Below are 24,096 nucleotides of genomic sequence, written 5' to 3'. Positions count from 1 at the left end.
GCATGTGAGCAGAAAGAAGAGAAACATACCAACATTACTGCTTGAGAGGAATTCTATAAACTTAGCATCTCCTTACAGCAATAAAATGTTTAAACCATTAGTGGCAAATGGCTAAAATATTTTTTTTTTTCTTGAGATGGGGTTTCATTCTGTCACCCAGGCAGGAGTGCAGTGGTACCATCTCAGCCCACTGCAACCTCTGCCTCCCTGGTGCAAGTCATTCTCCTGCCTCAGCCTCCCAAGTAGCTAGGACCACAGGTGCCCACCACCATATGCCCGCCTAATATTTGTAGAGATGGAGTTTTGCCATGTTGCCCTGGCTGGTTTTGAACTCCTAGACTCAAGTGATTTGCCCACCTTGGCTTCCCAAAGTGATGGGATACAAATATTTCAATTTTATATGTGGATCTTTTTAAAAGATGAGTTTAAGTTTACTAATTCATCCTTATGCCTTAAAAAAAATATAGTTTATACCCTTTATAATGGTTTTCCAGTTCATATTCTTAAAAAAAAAAAAAAAAAAAAAAAACCTTAACCTGCCACTTTATCTTTTTATCTCCACTTTATTACCTTAAACATAATTAACAAGGTGTTATATTTAAATTTTTTTATTTTAGAGATGGGGTCTCGCTCTGTTGCCCAGGCTGGAGTGCAGTGGTGTGGATCATAGTTCACTGCAGTGTTGAACTCTTGGGCTCAAGGGATCTTCCTGCTTCAGCTTCCCAAGTAGCTAGGGCTACAAGCATGTGCCACCATGTCCAGCTAATTTAAAAACAAATTTTGTAGAGATGAGGTCTCACTATGTTGACTAGGCTGGTCTCCAATTTCTGGACTCAAGAGATCCTCCCACCTCAGCCTCCCAAATCACTGGGATCACACTAGGCTTACCTTCTAAATCTCAAATGCACTGTCTTGTAAACTAGCTGAAAGAACATTCCTTAGCCTTCTCAGATAGGATTATTCAAATATAAGGGAATCCACAAATTTTTTTTTAAATCATTATATTTTTCCTATAGAATGACTATATGAAATAAAATACATTTTTTAAAAAGGCTTGGCTGGACATGGTGGCTCACACCTGTAATCCTAACACTTTGGGAGGCCAAGGCAGGCGGATCACTTGAGGTTAGGAGTTTGAGACCAGCCTCGACAACATAGTGAAACTGTCTCTACTAAAAATACAAAAAGTAGCCAGGTGTGGTGGCGGGCGCCTATAATCACAGCTAACTCAGGAGACTGAGGCACAAGAATCACTTGAACCCAGGAGGCGGAGGTTGCAGTGAACTGAGATTGCACCACTATAGTCTGGGCAACAGCAAGAATCTGTCTCAAAAAAAAAATTAAATTAAAATGTCCTTCAATTTTTGGACTACAAAATTTGAGTGATTCTGTTTTAAATTTTAGGGATGAGTAATTTAGAAAGTACACATAACAAAAGGTTTGATTACCAACTACTAAACAAGCATGCATTGAGCAATGGAGGATATTTTTACTAAACTTTTTTGTTATGAAATTACTGATAAAAATGAAAAATCCAGTGATGTGCTGAGAAGTCACCATCTGAACAAAGTTAATGAGTAAATTGGGAGGTCAGAGATAACTGGCTAACAAGCAGATTGTAAAAAAGTACTTAAGAATATAGACTCCGAAATCAAACTTGTGTTCGTACCATGGTTCCTTCACTTTCTAGCAGTGTATACCTGAGTAAGTGCCTTTCAGAAGGGAAAAAGATGAAGGGAGGAATACTATAATGATTCTTCTATCTTTAGGGAAAAGAAACTTATAAATACCTTAAGTTCCTTATCACAGTGTTCACCTTCCTAAAATTCTATTTTTTATTATTTGCTTAGAAATGGATTTCCAGTGAAAACTTTTATTTTACTATCTCAAGTCATTTAAGAAATTTTAACACACATATTTAAAGCTATCTTCATGTACAGAAGAGTAAAACTGTGGGATATGAAATTAATATGAAATATGTCAACTATTTCCATGAACAATCCCACAACACACAGAAATCCAGGACCAAGATTTAATTTGTGAGGATGAGCCACCAATTATACTTCCCTGATACTAAGTTCTGGCTCCCAAACAAACCAGCTATAAGATGTATTTGTAGTATACCTTAGCAAGGTCTTCTTTTAACTTGTTATATTGCTGCACATCAAAATGCTGTTGCTTTGATTTCTTGTGGAAGAACTGAAGAAACTGCCTACTTTTAACAGCTGAGTAAGTATAATCCTTAAAAAAAAAAAAGAAAATAACATGTTTTGAATGAACATAATGCCTCTGTAAGAAAGATACTTGACTCAGCAACACCAAAGCAAAAGAAGGCAGATGAATGAGTGAAATATTTGCAATGGCCATGAGTAAGCATAAGCCAACACAAATAAAACATTTAGTCTCATTTAAGATCTGCTGCTCCTTTCAAAAACAGGCAAGCTGGGAAGAGAAATTATACATAATGGGAAAGAAGAAGGAAGAAATAAGAAAAGGGAGATTTTGGGCATATTAAATAACCATGAGACAAAGCTGATGTTACTGAATGTTTTGCAATGCAAATTCAGTTTTATTTATAAATGAGGGCACAGAGAACACATGTTTATCCCAATGGAGGAATTTGTGTGTTACACTAATTACTTCTCCAAAGAAGTTATATATAATTTCTCTGTGTTCTGAGTCTTCATTCAGTCTTGTGAAAAACAATAAAAAATTTACCAGCTCATAAAAACCAGATGGCAGTAATTCAGTAAATAAAAAGGCTTTTTTGCTCATTGCTTAGATAAGACATTCTTTGCAAAGATGTTCTAACTTACCATTTTCCTAACAAACTACTCACCTGTCGAGTGACTATAAAGTATGCAAAAAAGACCATAGAATTTGCAAATGTGATGAAGTATGTAACTGGTTCCATGATATCCCAGGAGTACACCCACCACGTGAGCCAGGCCAGTGCCCCACCCTGAATGGACAGCAGTGCCAATCCAGCCCACAGGAGTCTGCTGGTTTTGGCTTCCGAATGAGCTTCTATTCCAGCTTTCACCTGAAGGGGAATGAAAAACTGTTAATTCTGTTTACAAATACACCAACTAAAGGGACAAAAAGCAAAATGAAAAGGAACTCTTGCCAGGCGCGGTGGCTCACGCCTGTAATCTCAGCACTTTGGGAGGCTGAGGTGGGCGGATCACAAGGTCAGGAGATCAAGACCATCCTGGTTAACACGGTGAAACCCCGTCTCTACTAAAAATACAAAAAATTAGCCGGGCGTGGTGGCAGGCGCCTGTAGTCCCAGATACTCGGGAGGCTGAGGCAGGAGAATGGCATGAACCCAGGAGGCGGAGCTTGCAGTGAGCCAAGATCACTCCACTGCACTCCAGCCTGGGCGACAGTGCAAGACTCCGTGTCAAAAAAAAAAAAAAAAAAGAAAAAAGAAAAGGAACTCTTGAACAAATGCACATCTGCATTTCTTTGAAGAGGTCAGACATATGGAAAAACAATTTATAAAACATACATGAATGAATAAATACTCATTTCAAATCAGCTCATTAATAAATGTTTTTAAAATTATAAAGGTAATAACTGCCCTTGGAAAAATGAATAGTAAAGTATACAATGAAAAACTCAGAAGTCATCCTCTGAAACCCAACTAAAACTAGAGGCCTATTTGACGCAGCAATTCTACTTCTAGGAATTCATTCTGAATATATACCTGCATACACAAAACCCATTACAGATTCATTCTTAATAGCTGAAGTCCAAAAAGAATCCATATGCCCATCAAGATATTACACAACTGTAATGAAGCTCTGTGCCAATAAAGGGAGATTTCTATAATACAGTGAAAGAAGATTAGAATAGTGCATAATAGTGTGCTTCCTTTTCTGAGAAAGAGAACAAAATAAGACTATATTTGTCTTTGTACACAAAGGAAATCTGAAATGATTCATAGGTGTGGAGAATATAGAATGATTCATAGGTGTGGAGGACAGGGTGGGAGGAAAACTTTAGATTTTTAAATTTTAATTCAAGTAAATATAAGTAAAGAAAAAACTAAAATGGTAAACAATTAAAAAAAAAAAAAAAGTCCCTCTTTCTGCCATCCTCCAAATACCCTTAGAGGTAATCACTATTAAAACTTCCTTACATCTCCAGAAACTTTCCATTCGTTTTCAAAGATACACATATACCTTCCCATTGAAATAAAAATCACAAATGGGATTATAAGTCTAAAGAATGCAATTCTTTCCCTTGAAACAAACCAATTTCCCCAACTATCCCCCCAAATCAAAGTTATTTTTTCCACACCATTGATTAACTTTAGATGCTAGCCATTACCAACTTTCCAGCTGCAATTCTGTTAGGCACAGCAGGGGCTCTGGGCCTATTCTCTAAAAAGGAAAGGGAGGTAGGACTCCAGCTAGTGCCCTGCTCATATTATACTTATTTACAGAGACATTATGACTGATCTCTGGAGAGGAAGCATGGCATAGAGTTTAAGATGGCAGCTCTGAACACAGGCCACGTGAGCTCAAGTCCAGGCTCTACCATGTATTAGCGATATAGCTCTGTTGCTCAGTTTCCTCATCTGAAAAATGAGGAAGATAAAAGTACTGAACTTACAGGTTTTTTGTGAGGAGTAAAGGAGAAAATTAGCATATGGAAAGCATTCAGAAAAATGCTCACATGAGGAGCACTCAATAAACACTAGGTATTATTTTCAAATATACTCAACCGTGATGCTTCCTAACCTGTTCAAGGGGCTGCAGCTGTTCCTTCAGGTGGTCAATTTCCTCCAGTAAATGGTGCTCTCTCTTTTTCTGAGACTCTTCTAAATGCAAGACTGTAAATAGTCTATGAACCAAGGATTTCGTATGTTCCATCTCAGCAGTGTGCTCATTACTTGGTTTTTCTGAGAAAAGACACAAGGGAAACAAGCCAGTCACCACATTGTTCTTGCAGGGTGTGTAAGTCTTTCAGTCCCCAATTCTCTTTCCAAATATTATTTTAGGATCCACAGGGTAAGGAAGCTGGTGTACAAACATGTAAACAAAGGTGTAATATACATTTGAAAAGCAGTTCAAGTGTACTTTTCAACAAAGAGAGTCACAGTAAACAACAAAGTGTGGATCTGAAAGGCAGTTCATATACAAGGTAAAAAAAAAAAGTCACCAAAAACCATGACACTTTGGCATAAGGATTATTTTCAACTGAAGGCAACTGAGCATAAGCAGATACAAGAAAGGCTCTCCGGCCTCTCCCTATTTGCCCAAAAGCAGGACACAAATTTTACAAAGACCTCTTGAGAGACAGGACTAGCTGGATTTCCTAGGCCAACTAAGAATCCCTAAGCCTAGCTGGGAAGGTGACCGCATCCACCTTTAAACACGGGGCTTGCAACTTAGTTCACACCCAACCAATCAGAGAGCTCACTAAAATGCTAATTAGGCAAAAACAGGAGGTAAAGAAATAGCCAATCATCTATTGCCTGAGAGCACAGCGGGAGGGACAAGGATCCGGATATAAACCCAGGCATTCGAGCTGGCAGTGGCAACTCCCTTTGGGTCCCCTCCCTTTGTATGGGAGCTCTGTTTTCACTCTATTTCACGCTATTAAATCTTGCAACTGCACTCATCTGGTCCGTGTTTGTTACTGCTCGAGCTGAGCTTTCGCTTGCCGTCCACCACTGCTGTTTTGCCGCCCTAGCAGACTCGCTGCTGACTTCCATTCTTCCGGATCCAGCAGGGTGTCCACTGTGCTCCTGATCCAGTGAGGCACCCCTTTGCCGCTCCAGATCGGGCTAAAGGCTTGCCATTTGTTCCTGCACGGCTAAGTGCCTGGGTTTGTCCTAATTGGGCTGAACACTAGTCACTGGGTTCCATGGTTGTCTTCCGTGACCCACGACTTCTAATAGAGCTATAACACTCACTGCATGGCCCAAGATTCCGTTCCTTAGAATCTGTGAGGCCAAGAACCCCAGGTCAGAGAACACGAGGCTTGCCACCATCTTGGAAGTGGCCCACCACCATCTTGGGAGCTCTGGGTGCAAGGACCCCCGGTAACACTCTCTACCAGAAAGAACAAAGGTAGATCACCAGAGACAACTTTAGACCCTTTTCAGCTTGGAGACTGCACCAGAGGAATCTACATGACAAAGTTCAGTAGCTTTTGACTACCTTTAACCAACTTATTTGCTTTTCCACAATTTGCTGCCCCTAGAGACTCAAGGCCCTTTTCCTTTGACTTGTCACAACTCTAAAAATGTATTGTTCTTTGAAGATGCTCTATCAGCTGAGGTTCAGAGCCACCTCTTTGAGAATTACTCATTCCTTGGATACCTCCCATGTGTCTATGAAATATACACATTAATAAACTACTGTTTGTTTTTTTCTTAGTAATCTCTCTTATCACAGGGGTCCATCCCAGCTAAGAACTAAGAGTAAAGGGAAAATTATTTTTCAACTCTTAACAGGAGTTACGGTTTCAGAGTTTTTAATATAAAGTTCTCTTGATTATAGACTTCCCTGATCCCACCTCCTCTATGGGTTTATAAGTCCATATAAAATTAGGCTCTGCCTATGAGAAGTCCCTCAGATTGACACCTTTCTGAGGGCTGTGATTGTTCATTATCACTGTTAAGAGAACCTGAGGGAGGACAAGGTGACACGAAGGGAAGATGGACCTTCCCACCAGGCAGCAGCAAACAACTGCAGACAAGAAAGACATATGTCTAGAGTTGGTATCAGCCCAGTAAGTTTTCCAGTTTGTGTCAGTAGTCCTGAAGTTATTTTTCTTCCATCACTACCCAATTCAAGACTGCTGTGGTCTTTACCCCCTTCCATAGTCTAGGCTATAGCTGCCACAGAGGGGTGAAAGCTAGGTGTTCCCTTTTAGGCTTTGAGATCTGTAGAAGAGTCAGAGTCCTTTTGTTAATGAAAAATGTATTGGTAAGTAAAAGATATACATACAGAGAAAAGGCATAGATGGAAGATAGACAAAGCTGGGCACTAAAACAGCAAGGGTAAATTTTATTAATAACTATTGCAATAGGGTCCAGTGTGAACTGAACTCAACTTCAATTTGTGCAGAGATGACTGTTTTAAAGAAAGAATGACAGAATGGGCAGGGTGAACAGCAGGGGCTTGAATAGAGTCAGGGAAATGAAAATTTACAAAAAGTGGATAGTTGGTTAATGTTACTGGGCCATCTGGGTTTGTTAATTGGTACCTATCCAGAAGAGAAATAAACTTCTCATATCTTATGACAGGATGCAAGTCAGAGCCAGGCACCCACGGGTTGGGAGTAAGAGCCAGAGTTATGTCCTTGAACATTAGCATTTCAAAGAGAGACTCCCAAGTCCTTGAGAAGACAGGTCTGGGTGATAAAAAAATTTATACCCTCAGGCCAGGTGAGGTGGTTCACGCCTGTAATCCCAGCACTTTGGGAGGCCAAGGTGGGTGGATCACCTGGGTTCAGGAGTTTGAGATCAGCCTGGCCAACAGAGTGAAAGCCCATCTCTACTAAAAATATAAAAATCAGCTGGGCATGGTGGTGCACACCTGTAGGCCCAGCTACTCAGGAGGCTGAGGCAGGAGAATTGCTTGAACCCGGGAGGCAGAGGTTGCAGTGAGCCAAGATTGCACCATTGCACTCCAGCCTGGGCAACAGAGAGAGACTCTGTATCAAAAAAAAAAAAAAATATATATATATATTAAAATATATATATATATATAAAACATATATATTATATATATATAATATATATATATAAAATATATATAATATATATACACCCCTCAAAGTGGGAGAGAAAGTTCATAATTGCAAGCTTTCTAAAGTAACTGCTTGTCTGAGTCCACTTTCTGCTTCTATAACAAAATACCACAGACCCTGTAATTTACAAGGAACAAAAATTTGTTTCCTTACAAGGAACAGAAATTTGTTAGTGGAGGCTAGGAAATCCAAGATCAATGCACCAGCATCTGACAAGGGCCTTCTTGCTGCATCATAATGTAGCAGAAAGCATCACATGGGTGAGAGAGAGCAAGCAGGGGCTGAACTTGTCCTTTATTAAGGAACCCACTGCCAAGATAACAAACACACTCCCATGATAATGACATTAATCCACTCATGTTGGTCCTCATGACCTAAACACCTCTAAAATGTCCCACTTCCCAACAGCTTTGCATTAGGGATCAAGTTTCTAACACATGAATTTTGAGGGACACATTCAAACCATAGCATTCTGCCTCTGGCCCCTCAAATTCATGTCCTTTTCACACACAAAATACATTCACTCCATCCCAATAGTCCCAAGCATCTACTCAAAAGTCCAATTCCAAAGTCTCATCTAAATCAGATATGGGCAAGAATCAAGGCATGATTCATCCTGAAGCAAATTATCTTCCAGCTGTGAGTCTGAAATCAAACTCACAGCTGGAGTTTGTACTTCCAAAATACAATGGTTGGATAGGTATGGGATAGATATTTCCACTGCAAAAGGGAGAAAGAGGAAAAAAGAGGTAACTGGTCCCAAGTAAGTCCAAAACCCAACAGGGTAAACAACATTAGATCTTAAAACTTCAGAACAATCTTTGAATTCATATGCCACCTTGTGGATACACTGAAGCAGGGGTCAGGTCCTCAAAATCTTGGGCAGTCCTGCCCCCGTGGCTTTGCTGGGCTCAGCCCAGGCAGTAGCTCTTACAGGTCGAGGTTTCATGCCTGCAGCTCTCTCAGGATGCTGCTGCACACTGGTAGCTCTAAAGTTCTGGATTCTCAGGGGCAGCTGTGAATTTTCCAAATATTTTACATTCTGCCTCATTTTTAATTGTGAATTCTGTCTTTAAATCAATTCTCCTCTCATTTTACTGTATGCAGTTAAAGAAACCATGCAGATTCTTCAATATTTTGCTTAGAATTTTCTTCTGCCAGGTATCTTAGTTTGTCACTCTTAAATTATGCCTTCCATAAAGCCCTTGGATATGAGAACAATTCTTTGTAACTGCCCAGTCTGTGATATTCTGCCATTGCAGCAGAAAACAGATTAAGACAGAAAATTAGTACTAGGAGCAGAGTTACTGCTATAACAAATACCTGAAAAGGTAGAAGTGGCTTTGGAATTTGGTAATGGGCAAAGGCTGGAAGAGTTTGGAAGAGCACACTAGAAGAGGCCTGTATTGTCATGAACAGAGTATTAAGGGCAATTCTGGTGAGGGCGCAGAAGTTCTTTGCAAGTCCATAACAATAATGGTGTTTATTCCAGCTTCCAGTTCAAGATATTCCTCATTTCAAAGAGCTTATCAGATTGGCCTTTACCACATATATATTTTTGGATTTTTAGTAGAGACAAGGTTTCACCATGTTGGCCACACTGGTCTCAAACTCCTGACCTCAAGTGATCCACCCGCCTCAGCCTCCTAAAGTGCTGGGATTATAGGGTGTGAGTCACCACACCCAGCCTACCATCGATATTTCTACCAACATTCTGATCATGACCACTTAAGTAAATCTCTAAAAACTTTCAGACTTCCTACAGGTATTCTCTTCCGAGCCCTGACCAGAATTGTCCTTAACACTCTGTTCATGGCAATATAGGCTTTTTCTAGTCTGCTCTTCCAAACTCTTCCCGCCTTTGCCCATTACCAAATTCCAAAACCACTTCCACCTTTTCAGATATTTCTTATAACCCCACTCCTGGTACCAATTTTCTGTCTTAATCTGTTTTCTGCTGCAATAGCAGAATATCACAGACTGGGCAACTTATGAAGAACAACATTTTATTTCCTCACAGTTCTGGAGTCTAGGAAGTCCAAGACCAAGGTGTTGGCATATCTGGTGAGAACCTTCTTGCTGCATCATCCCATGGCAAAAGGGAGGCAGAGAGAAAGCAAGTGTGTATGCACAACAGCACAAGAAGGGGCCAAACTCATCCTTTTATAAGGAACCTACTGCTAAGATAACCTCTCCAGTGAAAATGGCATTCATCTATTCATTAGGGCAGTGCCCCCATGAGCTGAACACCTCCCAATAACGCCTCACATCCCAACACCACAACACTGGGGATCAAGTTTCCAACACATCAACTTTGGGGAACATACTCAAAGTACAGCACTGCTCTAAAGATGAGGTTGTATGGCTTATTGACCTATCACCAGGTTTTGGCTGGAATAAACAGTAAATTTTCCAGATGGTACTGAGCTTTCTCAGACAGACATTCTAAAAGAACCAGAGTTGTCATCCAAATGATGTGGCCTTGAGCTATTAGAAACTATGCAAATGTTTGTTCAAGTCTCTTAGTGTGTGTGGTGTGAGGGGGGCAGTGTTGACAAAATCTGTGCTGAGAGTTTACAGTTTTTATAGGCCATGGTTAACGCCTGGTTGAGAAGAGGGTTCTGAGGAACCTGACTGCAGTTTAGTCAAGGTTGAGAGTCTTTGTCAAGTGCCACGAAATGTTTATCTGAGTTCAACAATGAGTGCCCTTGGCTCTGCTCTTTCAGAAGCACGGGTACCACAGAATTCATGTTACGCCACCAACCTAAACTGACTCATAACATTTGTCTGTGGCATCTCCTAATAAAGGCCAAAAATGAGATAATTATTCTTTACCTTTTCTTTTTTTTTTTTTTTTTGACATGGGTCACTTACTTTAATAACAATACATATACCATGTTATCACCATGGAATGTAAATTCAGATTAGACAAGAGAATTTCACAAGCTTAATAGCCTTCTGTATATTATATAAAAGTTTGGGTATACCGTCTGGCCAAACCAGCTTGCTCGTAAGTCATTAATCAAATCTGTTATAGGTAATTTGTTCAGTTCAATGTTTACAATTCTTATGTAAAAAATAAGCAACACACACATTTAAAAAGTGTTCATTTACCTTTGCATGAGTGCTTAAAATACATATTTCTATTTCAAGATGACATTTAAAAATTATTCTAATATATCAGCAGCAAAAATATAATTTGCAATTACAAAAAACTAAACTAGAATCCTTAAGTTATTCTCATGTTTACAATTGTGATTCTTTAATAAATACTACTATTATGCAGCTCAATTGTTTAACCTTTCTGGATTTGGTTTAAACACATGCACATATATTGTCAATTGTGGGAAGCTTTACAAATTATATTCCATGCACTTTTTGGACAGAGTTCTAACAGAGCCAGCCAGTCCACAAAACAGGCAGACAAAAGTTGAATTAACTGGGGCAAACAGGACTCTTATACAACATCCAAAATATGTGAGGTTCTGCAGCAAACTGGGAGTACCTTCAGGATTGGCCTGTTATCTTCTTTAGAACTAAGTTCATCTTAAAAATTTAAGAAGGTGGACATTTCAACACCATCAAGTGCATTTAGGTGACATGTTTAAGTTAACTTGACTTCCTTGAATGACCTAGTTAGTAAACTAGTCACTAGTAATTCTATCACCAGGCAAATCAAGCCTGCAAGAAAGGAAGCCAATATTCAAAATGCCATGTTACCATCTAAACCCATACAAATTAGTTTATTTCCAACAATAATAGGTAACTTCAATAATGAGACGTCTAACTAAAGCAAGCTCCTCCAACGAGACCAAAGCAGCATCTCTTCTTCTAAGGCTTAGGTTTTGCCCAGAATTCCCGATACATGGAATAACCCATACCAACAGTCATTGCTCCTACAACAAAGCCTTGGGCTGCCACATGCATGTGGATCAGATGAATGGACATTTTAGTATTTCCCCTGCTCTTCAGTTTGTATAATCCATATGCAACAATTGCTGTAAAACCTGCTATTCCAACGGGTACGAATGGTGCCTCTTTAGCTTTTCGAGTAAGTTTGGATCCCTGATCTTCCTCATATGAAGGAAGGGAAACACCTGTGCCTGTTGACATAATGATTGCTTGAACAATCTCCCTAGAGCGAAAAAACCTCTCACCCGCCAACCGGCTTCTGATCTTTTCCTTTTCTTCAGAAGCTTATTTCTCATTTATGTGTCTTCCTTGTGAACTTAATTTTCATACCCCAAATTTTCAAATCCACATTTGCAATGTATTAGGAATATTTTAGTTAAATGGAGTTTAAATAACTTTTTTGAAAACTCCAAATTTGTAATTTTATAAATTTCATTTTCAGTTAATCCAGTATGATTCCTCTGCCATTGTTTTCCTTCCAACTATACCTGCTGTGTCCCTGTTTACACTGTGAGACTTGGCAAGTCTGATACAGTTTTCATAAGCTGAGGTTCCAGGGAAACCTGGGCTCACTGACCTCCCATCTCCAGGGAGGCTTCTGCCCTAGGAGTTCAATCCCAACACACAGCCCTTCCAGGCAGCAAGAGGGGTTTTCTAATGAGCGGGCAGGAGTGCGAAGGTTGTGCTTTATCCCACTTAGACCTAAGGCTTATGGTCCATGTGGTGGTTTGAGGGATGGGAAGGTCATGTAGAGTAATGGGATGGCCTGTAAACATCTATTTCCACTTGTTTGTTCATAAATGCAACCCAAAGAACAGCAAGTGAAAGACCTTCCAGGGTGTTAGGAACTCACTGGACATGAAAGTTGTATAATATCTTAACAGAGATTTCCTCTTCCATATTTTTCTATTTCTGTCACCCTTCTCTCTTTGCAGTTAAATACTGCCCTGATGTTAAAAGAGAATTCAGAATGGAAGAAAGTTTGTAAGTGTTGAAATGAGTGATTCACTTTAATTTCTTTTTTCTTGTTTGTATTTGAAAATCCCACATAATATACAATTAAAATTTTTAAAAATTATTTTTGTTTGAGGGGTCCTCAGAGAAATGGCTGATAAAAGTGATGGGACATGATAGGTACAAGATCAACCTGGATCATCTTTCTATACCAAAAAGTAAGAAAGTACTTACAAAAAAAGGGGGAGAGGGAGCAAGTCACAAAGACACAGGAGTCACTGGTGTTCAAACTGTAACAGATAATGGCTAGCTGGAGCTGCTTCAAGCTGGAAGACTTTTTTTAACAGCAGTTTCTTATCTAAATTCCCTCCCTGTTGATGGCTCTTGCCTGATCTAGAATTTGGCTGCAACGTGATGATTTTCCACCTCCAGAAACTCTCCCACATTTACCAGTAGATGCTCAGCACCTCACTGTAAGTAAGAGCCTTCTATTATTTGTTGATCTATTTATTTTATCACCAATTTATTAAGGCATAGACTTATGAATTTCTTCCTCCTACCCTTAACAGTCTATAATTATAGCTTACTGGGAGAAGAAGCCTCAGGAGCCAATACTAGCCGGAATTCTTAAACTGTAATTGGTGAATTGCTGGACACTCAGTGTGAACTAGCATTGAAGGAAAAATTCCCACACTTTCATGAGTTTTATTTCCTGGAAACTTACCAGGTTCTCACAGTGAAGATCAGAGATCAGAGAAAAATACTCTCCCTGCTTTGGGCAGGAGGAAAGGAAAAATAACCATTCTGAAATAGCCCTGAGCACATGTCCTCCATAATAGGAAACTACTTTACCAGAGCCTTATCTGACTTGCAGAAAGGGCAATTAGTCAACTACAGACCCCTCTAGCCTTATTGCCTCACACAGGAGAATAAAAGAGGCTAAGAAACTCTTGTAAAGATTACATTCTAGAGACACAGGCCCAATTAAAAATACATATACATATATTTAATAATAAGATTATAGAATGATTCCTCTCCTCAATATCTTACCACTACATTAACAGGGCTCCAGTTTTATACAAGGCACAGATTCTATTTGAGAAAGAATTTATAGGGAAACCCCAAAACATCAGGGGAAACAAAAATAAAGACACTAGAGGAAAGCCTCTGATACCTACAGCTACAGCAAACATTAAACATCTAACTCCTAGCCACATAAAACCTCACACTAAAGACCTATTCAGCTCAGTTTCTATTGCCTGATACATCATATCTAGCTTTCAGCAAAAAATTTAAAGACAAGCTAAAAGGCAAAGAAAAAAACAACAACAACCACAGTTTGAAGAGACAAAACAAGCATCAGAACCAGGCTCTGATATGGCAGAGATTTTGGAATTATCAGAGTAGGATAGTAAAGCAACTATGATTAAAGGCTCTAATGGAAAAAGTGTACAATATGCAAGAACAGATGAGTAATGTAAATGGAGAGATACAAACTTAGAAAGAACCAAAAGGAATTGCTAGAAATAAAAACCACTGTAACAGAAATGAAGAATGCCTTTGATGGGCTCATCAGTAGACTAGACACTGGGGAGGAAAGAATCAGTTAGCTTGGGGGTATGCCAACAGAAACTTCTCAAACTGAAAGTCAAAGAGAAAAAAGAATGGAAAAAAAAAAACCTAACGAAATATCTAAGAACTGTGGGACAATTGCACAAGTGTAATTTAGGCATAATGGGACTACCAGAAGAACAAAAAAGAGAGAAAGGAAAAGCAGCAATATTTGAACTAATAATGGCTGAGAACTGTCCAAAAGAATATTGCTAATGGCCAAAATGGTAATTTGAGATGAAAAAAGCTCATTTTAAGAAAGAGTTAAGACTTCCAGTTTCCTGTCTGACATAAAAAACTCCAAAGTTGTCAGTCCATCCTAACAATTAATAAATGGCTGAATACAATGAAAATCAACAACTCTTCTTAGATGCATAAGAAAACTAACGTTAGAGGGAAAATTGCTGTCCCCAAAATTGAAAAGATAGATAAATATAGACAATGACAACTTAGCGAAGCAGAGACTCATGAGCAGAAATCTGCAAAGAATCAGTACCAGGGTAGGAAAACCTGAACTGTAACTGACAAATTGCTGGAGGCTCAGTGTGGACAACTCTTGAAATGTAAGCATTCCAGGGAGTCCCATAGGTGGGGGCATTCCCACACTTTTGTGAGTTTCACTTCTAGGAGCTCTACTAGGTACTCACAGTGAAAACTGAAGAAAAAAATCTCCTCCTTACGGCAGCAGGAAAGGAAAAGTAGTGATTTTGAAATATGCCAGAGAATTCTGTTTTTTTTTGTTTTGTTTTGTTTTTTTTTTTTTTTTTTTTGGAGACGGAGTAGACAGAGTTTCCTCGCTCTGTTGCCCAGGCTGGAGTGCAATGACATGATCTTGGCTCACTACAGCTTCTGCCTTCTAGGTTCAAGCGATTCTCCTGCCTCAGCCTCCCGAGTACCTGGGATTACAGGCGCCTGCCACCATGCCCAGCTAATTTTTGTATTTTTAGTGGAGACGGGGGTTTCACCATGTTGGCAGGCTGATCTTGAACTCCTGACCTAGTGATACCCCCTCCCTCAGCCTCTCAAAGTGCCGGGATTAAAGGCGTGAGCCACCGTGCCTGGCCAAATTCTGTTACTCTTAACAAGGACTGTCCACAAGGTAAATTATTTTCCCAGAGCCTAACCGATTGGGATTTCATTAGAGCTTAGTTAACCTAGGGGAAAAGAAAAATCCAACTTCAGCACCCTGTAACCATCCTATCCCACCTAAGGTGGTGGGGGGTGGGGGAAGGGCTGAGAAGCACTTGTGAAGTTCAAAGTCCAGGGGTACAGGCTCACTAAAAGACTGAGACCTAGTCCCCTTAATCATAGGACTACAGAACACTTCCCCTCCATACCTTACTTTATCACTATATTATAAAAGGCGTATTTACTGCAGTTCCCTTTATCCAGTATATCACATCCAGTTTTTAACATAAAATTACAAGACTTACTAAAAGGCAAAAAACACAGTTTGAACAGACAGAATAAGCATCAGACCGAGAGCCAGCATGGCAGGAACGTTGGAATTATCAGACTAGCAACTTGAAATAACTACAAATAGTATGCTAAGGAATCTACTAGAAAAAGTAGATAACATGCAAGAACAGATGGGTAATGTAAGAAGACAGATGGAAATTCTAAGAAAGAATCCAAATAAAATGCTAGAGATAAAGCATTGTAATGGAAAGGAAGAATGCCTTTAATGGGCTTGTTAGTAGATGAAACATAGGTGAAGAAAGAATCTCTGAGCTTAAGGATTTTTCATTAGAAACTTTCAAAACTGGTAAGCAAAGAGAAAAAAGACTGAAAAAAAAAAAAGAACAGAATATCCAAGAACTTTAGGACAACTACAAAATGAATAACATGTATGTAATGAGAATACTAGAAGAAGAAAGGAAGGAACAGAAGAATTATTTGATTAAGGACTGAGAATTCCCCCCAAACTAATGTCAGATAGCAAACCACAGATCCAGTAAGCTCAGAGAACACAAGCAGAACAAATGCCAAGAGAAAACTACACATAGGTATATCATTTTCAAACTGCAGAAAAGCAAAGATAAAGAAAGTAATTCTTAAAGAAGCCAGGGAGAGGGGGGAACCCTTAGCTATAGCAGAGAAAAAAAAGAAATTAAACCTGACTTCTCTGAAATCATACAAGCAAGAAGTAGAATAAAATATTTAGTATTGAGAGAAAAAAACAAAGCAGCCTAAAATTTGGTACCCTGTGAAATTATTCTTCAAAAGTAAAGGAGAAACAAAGATATTTTCAAACAAAAATTGAGTAAATTTGTTGCTAGCAGGCCTGCCTTGCAAGAAATATTAAAAGAAGTTCTTCATAGAAAAGCAAGATGATATAGGTTGGAAATTTAGCTCTACAGAAAGAAAGAGAATCAGAGAAGGAATAGTGGAAGTAAAATAAAAACCTTTATTTTTATTATTCTTAATTGATCTACTAGATAACAGTCGGTTCAAAAGAATAATGCTAACACTTGTTTTGACTATGTATGCTTAGTATACCTATGCTTATGAATCACGGAAATGAATGACAGCTGTGAGACAAGGAGTATGAGGGAGAAATTGGGATTATTTTGTTATTATAAGGTATTTGCACTAGCCATGAAGCAATATAATGTTATTTGAAAGTGGACTTGCAATAGTTGTAAATGTACATTGCAAACTCTTAGGCAGCCACTAAAAAAAGAAGTATAAATAATATGCTGGAAAAGGAGAGAAAATGAAATATACAGAATGCTCAATTAAAAACCAAAAAAGGCAGAACAAATGTGGAAGACAAAAACAGGAAAAAAAAAAACAGTGGCAACAAATAGAAAACAGTAGCAAATATAGTAGATATTATGTATATCAGTAATCAATTTGAATGTCAATGGCCTAAATGAACCAATCAAAAGATAGAGCTTGTCAGAGTGGGTCAAAAACCCAGATCCAACTATATATTGTCTATAAGAAACCCACTTTAAATATGAAGACATATATAGATGAAAAGCAAAGGGATGAAGAAAGATATCCTATGCTAACACTAATAAAAAGAAAGCTGAAATAGCTATATTAAGTTCAGACAAAACAGACATTAGAGCAAGGAAAGCTACCAGGAGTAAAGAGAGACATTACATAATAATAAAAGGCCAATTCTCCAAGAAGACAGAACAATCCTTAATGTGTATGCTCCTAACACAGCATCAAAGTACATGAGGCAAAACAAAAATGAATAGAACTACAAGAAGAAATAGATGAATTCATGTTTACAGTTACAGACTTCAACATTCCTCTATTAGAAATGGACAGATCTGCCAAGCAGAAAATCAGGAGGTATACAGTTGAACTCAATAGCACCATCAATCAACTGAGATAAATGTGACATCTATAGACTATCCAACAACAGCAAAATACACATTCTCAAGTTCACAGGGAACATCTCATCAAGACAGATCACAATGAAGGCTATAAAACTCACATGAGTAAATGTAAAAAAAGAAAAATACAATGTATGCTTTAGGATCTCAGTGGAATTAAACTAAAAATCAATAACCCAAAGATAGCTGGAAAATCCCAAAATACTTAGATATTAAATAATGTACTTCTAACACATAGGTCAAAGAAGAAATCACAAGAAAAAAAATTAAAATATTTTTTAAAAAATGAAAATACAACTTATCAAAATTTATGGAAGGCAGTGAAAGCAATGCTCAGAGGGGAATCTATAGCATTGAATACATATAATAGGAAAGAATAAACATCTAAAATTTAAACATCTGAACTTATACTTTAAGAAACTAGAGAAAGAGGAGCAAATGAAATGAAAAGCAAGCAGAAGAAAAGAAATAATATAGAATATTTATTATATAGAGTATATAATATACTCTACATAACATATTATATATTCTACTGTATATTATAAACATAGAGTAGAAACCAATGAAATCGAGAACAGGAAACCCACAGAGAAAAATCAATGATGTTAAAAGCTAGTTCTTTGGAAAAAATCAATTAAATTGATAAACTTCTAGCCAGGTTAATCAAGAAAAAAAGAGACAGCAAGTTACTCATGTTAGAAATGAAATGAGAGGATTTAATTACAGGTCCCATGGGCATTAAAAGGAAAATAAAGAAATATTATGAACAGCTCTATGCTCACAAATTCAATAACCTAGATAAAATAGATTAATTCTCTAAAAGGTACAATCTATCAAAACTCACACAAAAAGAAATAGACAATCTGCATAAGCCTATACCTATTAAGCAATTGAATCAATAACTAATAAACTTCCAAAACAGAAAGCACCGGGTCCAGATGGATTTCCTTGGTGAATTCTACCAAACATCAAAGGAAGAAACTATATTAACTATCTGTAATCTCTTTCAGAAGACAGAAGCAGAGGGAATACTTCCTAACTCATTCTATGAGGCCAGCATTACCTTAATACTAAAACCAGACAAAAACACTGTAAGAAAACAAAACCACAGACCAATGTCTCTCGTGAATATAGACACAAAAATCCTCAGCAAAATAATAGCAAATAAAATACAACAATGTCTGAAAAGATTGCTACACCACAACTAAGTGGGATTTATCCAGGTATGCAAGGCTCAACACTGGAATATGAATTCATGTAATCCATCACATCAACAGACTAAGGAAGAAAAATCACATGATAATATCAATAGATGCAGAAAAAGATTTGACAAAACTGAACACCAATTCACAATGAAGACTCTCAGCAAACCAGGAACAGAGAGCAATTTCCTCAACTTGTGAAAGACAATGAGAAAGCAAGCCATAGCCTGGGAGAAAATATTTGCAAAAGACATATCTGATACAAGACCGTTATCCCAAACATACAAAGAACTCAAAAGAAAATGAACAACCTGATCACAAAATGGGCAAAGATCTGAAAAGACACCTCAATAAAGAAGACATAGATGGCAAATAGGCATATGAAGAGATGCTCAACATCATACGTCATTAAGAAACTACAAATTAAAACAATGACTACACACCTACTACAATGGTGAACATCACATCCAAATCACTAATACCACCAATTGCTGGCAAGGATATGGGGCAACAGGAATTCTCATTCACTGCTGGTAGGAACACAAAAGGGTACAGCCACTTTGGAAGACAGCTTGACAGTTTTACACAAAACTAAACACTCTTCACCATATGTGCCAGCAATCATGCTCCTGGGTATTTAACTAAATGATTTGAAAATCTACGTGCAAACAAAAGCCTGCGCATGTGTGTTTATAGCAGCTTCATTCATAATTGCCAAAACTTGGAAGTATCCCAGATGTCCTTCAGTAGGTGAATGAATAAACTGTGGTACATACAGATAATGAACTATTATTCAGCACTAAAAGGAAATGAGCTAACAAGCTCTGAAACACATGAAAGAAACTTAAATGCATATTACTAAGTGAAATAAGCCAATCTGGCCTTCCTCTTCACTTTCTTCTTTACTGCCTCTTGTCTCCTCCCTTATCACTCCCTTTTCTTCTCTTTGCTTTCTCTTCCTTTCCCCCTTCTTCTTTCCCCTCTTGCCTTTCTCCTTTTTGTCTTCCCATTCTCCCCCTTTTTTCACTCCTCTCTCTCACTGTTTAATATTTTCCCTGTTGTACCCCCTTTCTTAAATATCCTATTTTCTCTTCCTTGCTCTCTCATGTCCCTGGCCCTACTACCATGCGCCCCCACCCCCGCCCAAAAAAAGAAAGAAGCGAATCTGAAAAGGCTATACAATCGGCCCTTCTTATTTGTGGGTTCTGCATCTGTGAACTCAACCAACCATGGATTGAAAATATTTGGGAAAAAAATCTAATAAAAATTAACAACACAACAACAACAAAATGAATGAAAAAACAATATAGTATAACAACCATTTACACAGCATTTACACTGTCTTAGGTATTGTAAGTAATCTAGAGATTTAAAGTATATGAAGGGAGTATGTAGGTTAAATGCAAATATAACAAACATTTTGTATCAGGGCCTTGAGCATCCTTGAATTTTGGTAGAGTTTGGTAGAGTTTGCCTGGCCCTATTCTGTATAATTCTTAACGTCATAGACAGGTTCTTGAAAACTGCAACTTTAAATGAAACAACTATAAGGAAACCAATTTTACCATAGGCTAATTGATATAAGCAAGAGTTAGGTTCTTACAGTATATTTCTGGTCATAAAAACATCACCAAACGTCTAAATAAAGACCCAAGACACTTTTAATGTTAAATATTAAAATAAATGTAAGCTACATATACATTTAAGAAAGATTAATAAAAACAAGATAATTATTTACATTATGTACATTAATGATGAATACATGTAGTTCTACATTTGTCACAATCTATAGAATATACAACACCAAGAGTAAACCCTAATGTAAACTATGGACTTTGGGTGACAATGATGTGTCAGTGTGTTCACCAATTTTAACAAATATACCAGTCTGGTGTGGGATATTGATAGTAAAGGGTGTGGGGTGCAGAGAGCATATGGGAACTCTCTCTATATTCTGCTCGATTTTGCTTTGAACCTAAAACTGCTTTAAATAATAAAATTTTTTTTTTTTTTTTACAAGAGTTAAGAGCTATACAACCATATATACTTGAATTCTTGATTTTCAGGCCTACCTCTCTCTTAACCCAATAATGTTGGTTAAGCATTCAAGATCCTAAAGTAAAATCCTGAAAGTCTAAAAAGAGTATATGGGACTAAAAGCCCTGCTAGGCAACTGTAGGTGATCACTTATATCCCTGCTGGAAAAGCTTAAACACTGGTTTTCCAAAGACTTCTTGGTCATCTGATAAATTTAAGATTCTTAACATAAACTTTGCTCCCTCTGGAAACCTCACAGCTAAAGGTAAAAGTGAAGATACCAGCCTGGACAACATAGGGAGACCCAATCCCTAGAAAAATGTTAAAAAATTAGCCAGGCATGATGGTGCATGCGGGTAGTCCCAGCTACTCTGGAGGCTGAGGTGGGAGGATTGTTTGAGCCCAGGAGTTTGAGATTACAGTGAGCTATGATGACGCCACTGTACGCCAGCCTGGGAAACAGAGCAAATGAGAATTCATCTAAAAAAAAAAAAAAGTAATAGTTGGATAGCTGTGTTTCTTACCTCTCTTTGGACACTGTACATCATATGCTATTTTATTAATGACAAGTTTAAAATCATTCATTAGCAAAATATCCATCAAGGTAGAAGCTGAAATCGTGTTGCCATCTGAAAGAAAAACATCATGCATGAGTATGTCTTTGTTTTAGAACAGTAAGAACCATTTTCCAACACAGAGAAAATTACTAACCCAGGTCTTTACAATATAATAGTGGACAATTTACTTTTGTGGGGGGTGTCCCCAAACCCAAACACTATTCCCATTGAGGGGAATCCTCCTTTATTGCTCTACCTCCCATTTCCTTGGACGAAATGGAACAAACAGGCACTCCCTCTCCACCCTGTCAGCTGTGCTGGAATCCAGGTAATGCCCTTGGTGAAACTGCATCTGTGGAGGGTCATGCAAAGGTTCAGGGGAGGTGGAAACCCTTCACAGCAAGGCCAGAGCAGTGGCAGGTGACAGTTTTGGGGGTGGGGTGGAGTGTAGGCAGCAGAGCCCATCAGGTGGTTCCTGGGTTAACCTGGTCTCTGCTCGTGTCTTCTCTTAGTTCCTGCCCTCTTCCGGGCCTGTCTTCTGCCACTTCCAGCATGACAACCTGTTGACATACTCCTCTGCTTAGCCAGAGTCCATTCTGCTGCTTACAGCCAAGCTTCTGACTGGCACATGTAGGCATAAGGGTATAACTATTTAAAAACCCTGCCTTTCTCTTATTTTTAATTATTAGAGGTAACTGATTTGTGGTGGTTAAAAATTTAGTAGCTAAATAGCACCACAAACTATCACCACATGGGCTCATTTCCCTTTCAAGCTTGAAAAAAATGAAGAGGCAAACTGTCAAGGAGGTGAGGACAATAATGAACGTAATGCCTAAGAAATAAATTTGCACTGTATGGTTTATTTTGTGGAAGGGGAGAGAGGCAGGAGAGATTCTAATAGTAATTTCAAATATCCTAGGAGTATTTCAGGAAAAAAAAAGTCTTGAAAAATTTTAACCACAATGTGCTTTGCACAGCTTCTCATAGAGCCTAGGTTTTGTTATATTTTTGAACCAAACTTTAACGTAATCCAGGTGTTAAGAAAGCAAATTCACTGAACAATAAGCAAAAAATTGGTGCTGGGTAGAGGTTTCTTTTTCTATCATTTTCCCTTCAGAATAGTTCACATATAATTACATGAAATTAAGTCCAGGAAAATGCTGGATGCGTATTTTCAAATCCCGGCCTGACATTCATTTGGTTACATTCAACCAGAGCTATTTTAGCTACATTAATATGTGTGATGACAGGACTAACACTAGTAACATCCCAAAGAAACTGGCTGCTGCCTCTTGTCTGCCTCCCTATAGTTCTTTTGTTCTAGAAGACTGCAAATCAAGTCTGCACCTGTGTCTGTTCCTAGAATTTGGCTGTTTGGGTTGCTGTTCATCAGTTGCAGTGAGATCATTTTCCAAAAAATTGCCAAATAATTCAACCCACACAATGGGCAAAACTGTGACAAGCTTGGAACACTCTTTTCAAGCCCAAATTAAATGCAGGCAAATTCCACCCACAGAGTCTTTTAAAAAGAAGAAAAAAAAATCAGCAACACACCAATCGCTTTATCTTTCCAAGTGTCATTTAAAAATTTACATGTAAATGACTTCAAACCAGCTCCTTAAAATCTTACTAAAAAAGACATCCACTGAATATGATTTCTCAGTTGAAATACTACATTATCCTTGATACAAAGGTATGAATAGCAAAAGACTGACGTGAAACATTTTTAAGCACTAGTGATACAGTGTTAAATTTTTCATGTATTCTTGGGTATCAATTTAAACCCCGATAGGGTGTTTGCACTCAGTCCAAAGAGTCCCTTTTCTCTAAGACTTCTATTCTCTTTCTTTGTGCTTTCTGTTTCAAAGCTACTAACCTTATTTTTAGAAATAAGCAGGGTAAACATCTATCGTTTTAACCTCTCTTATTTCATTCACTTCAATACTAATTGAGTACACACCACCAGGAAAGCACTGCTCAGTGCAGGCCCTTCTGACTTCCAGGTTTGGGTCTGCCTGCCCCTAGAAGCTTAGAAAGAGGGCCCTGCCCCTGTGGAAAATGCCCATGGACATTCCAGTGTTCCTGTGCCTGGGGGAAATGTCTGTCTAGTTCAAGGATGAAATATTAGGAAGCCCATTGTGCCATAGGGCTAAAACCTTATTCTCTGATCAAGGTTTTAGCAGGAAGAAACGTCCCTTCCATCTTAATCTATAGTCCTAACAACAACCTACAATAAGCCTTTCCTGATCTGCCCTTCCCCACCTCTCAGAACTCCTCCTTTCTCCCAGCTCCCTCCCCTTTGTGGTCACTGTCTAGTAGGCTTCCACCTCAATGCAGTCTCACTCTGTCACCCAGGCTGGAGTGCAGTGGTGCCATCTCGGACCACAGCAACCTCCGCCTCCCATGTTCAAGCGATTCTCCTGCTTCAGCCTCCTGAGTAGCTGGGATTACAGGTATGCAACACTACACCTGGCTAATTTTTGTATTATTAGTAGAGAAGGGGTTTTGCTATGTTGGCCAGTCTGGTTTCAAACCCCTGACCTCAGGTGATTCACCCACCTTGGCCTCCCAAAGTGCTGGGATTACAGGCGTGAGCCACCGCGTGCGGCCCAGAGCTCTCTTCCCTCTATGTGACTCCCTCCCTCATTTCCCCCAGGTCTTTGTGCAAATGTAATCTTATCAAGCCCACCCCTGCCCACA

At 38.5% G+C, this 24,096-nt stretch overlaps 2 protein-coding genes across 2 annotated transcripts in view; both read right to left on the bottom strand.

The window, feature by feature from the left end:
* Nucleotides 1-24,096, bottom strand: part of MCUB (mitochondrial calcium uniporter dominant negative subunit beta) — a 121,362-nt gene that overhangs the window by 1,147 nt on the left and 96,119 nt on the right. The window contains exons 4-7 of the mRNA XM_002815053.5: nucleotides 21,364-21,468; nucleotides 4,749-4,909; nucleotides 2,840-3,043; nucleotides 2,125-2,241 (exon numbers count right to left, since the gene is read on the bottom strand). Of these exons, the coding sequence (XP_002815099.2) occupies nucleotides 2,125-2,241; nucleotides 2,840-3,043; nucleotides 4,749-4,909; nucleotides 21,364-21,468 (587 nt within the window). The remainder of the gene's footprint in view (nucleotides 1-2,124; nucleotides 2,242-2,839; nucleotides 3,044-4,748; nucleotides 4,910-21,363; nucleotides 21,469-24,096) is intronic.
* LOC103890483 (HIG1 domain family member 1A, mitochondrial-like) lies at nucleotides 11,495-11,969 on the bottom strand. The gene has a single exon (XM_054554307.2). The coding sequence runs from the start codon at nucleotides 11,881-11,883 to the stop codon at nucleotides 11,602-11,604; it is 282 nt and encodes a 93-aa protein (XP_054410282.1). The 5' UTR covers nucleotides 11,884-11,969; the 3' UTR covers nucleotides 11,495-11,601.

The sequence above is a fragment of the Pongo abelii genome, chromosome 3, assembly GCF_028885655.2.
Source record: "Pongo abelii isolate AG06213 chromosome 3, NHGRI_mPonAbe1-v2.0_pri, whole genome shotgun sequence".
NCBI classification, from domain to species: Eukaryota; Metazoa; Chordata; class Mammalia; order Primates; family Hominidae; genus Pongo; species Pongo abelii.
This window is presented reverse-complemented; position numbering and strand designations above follow the sequence as displayed.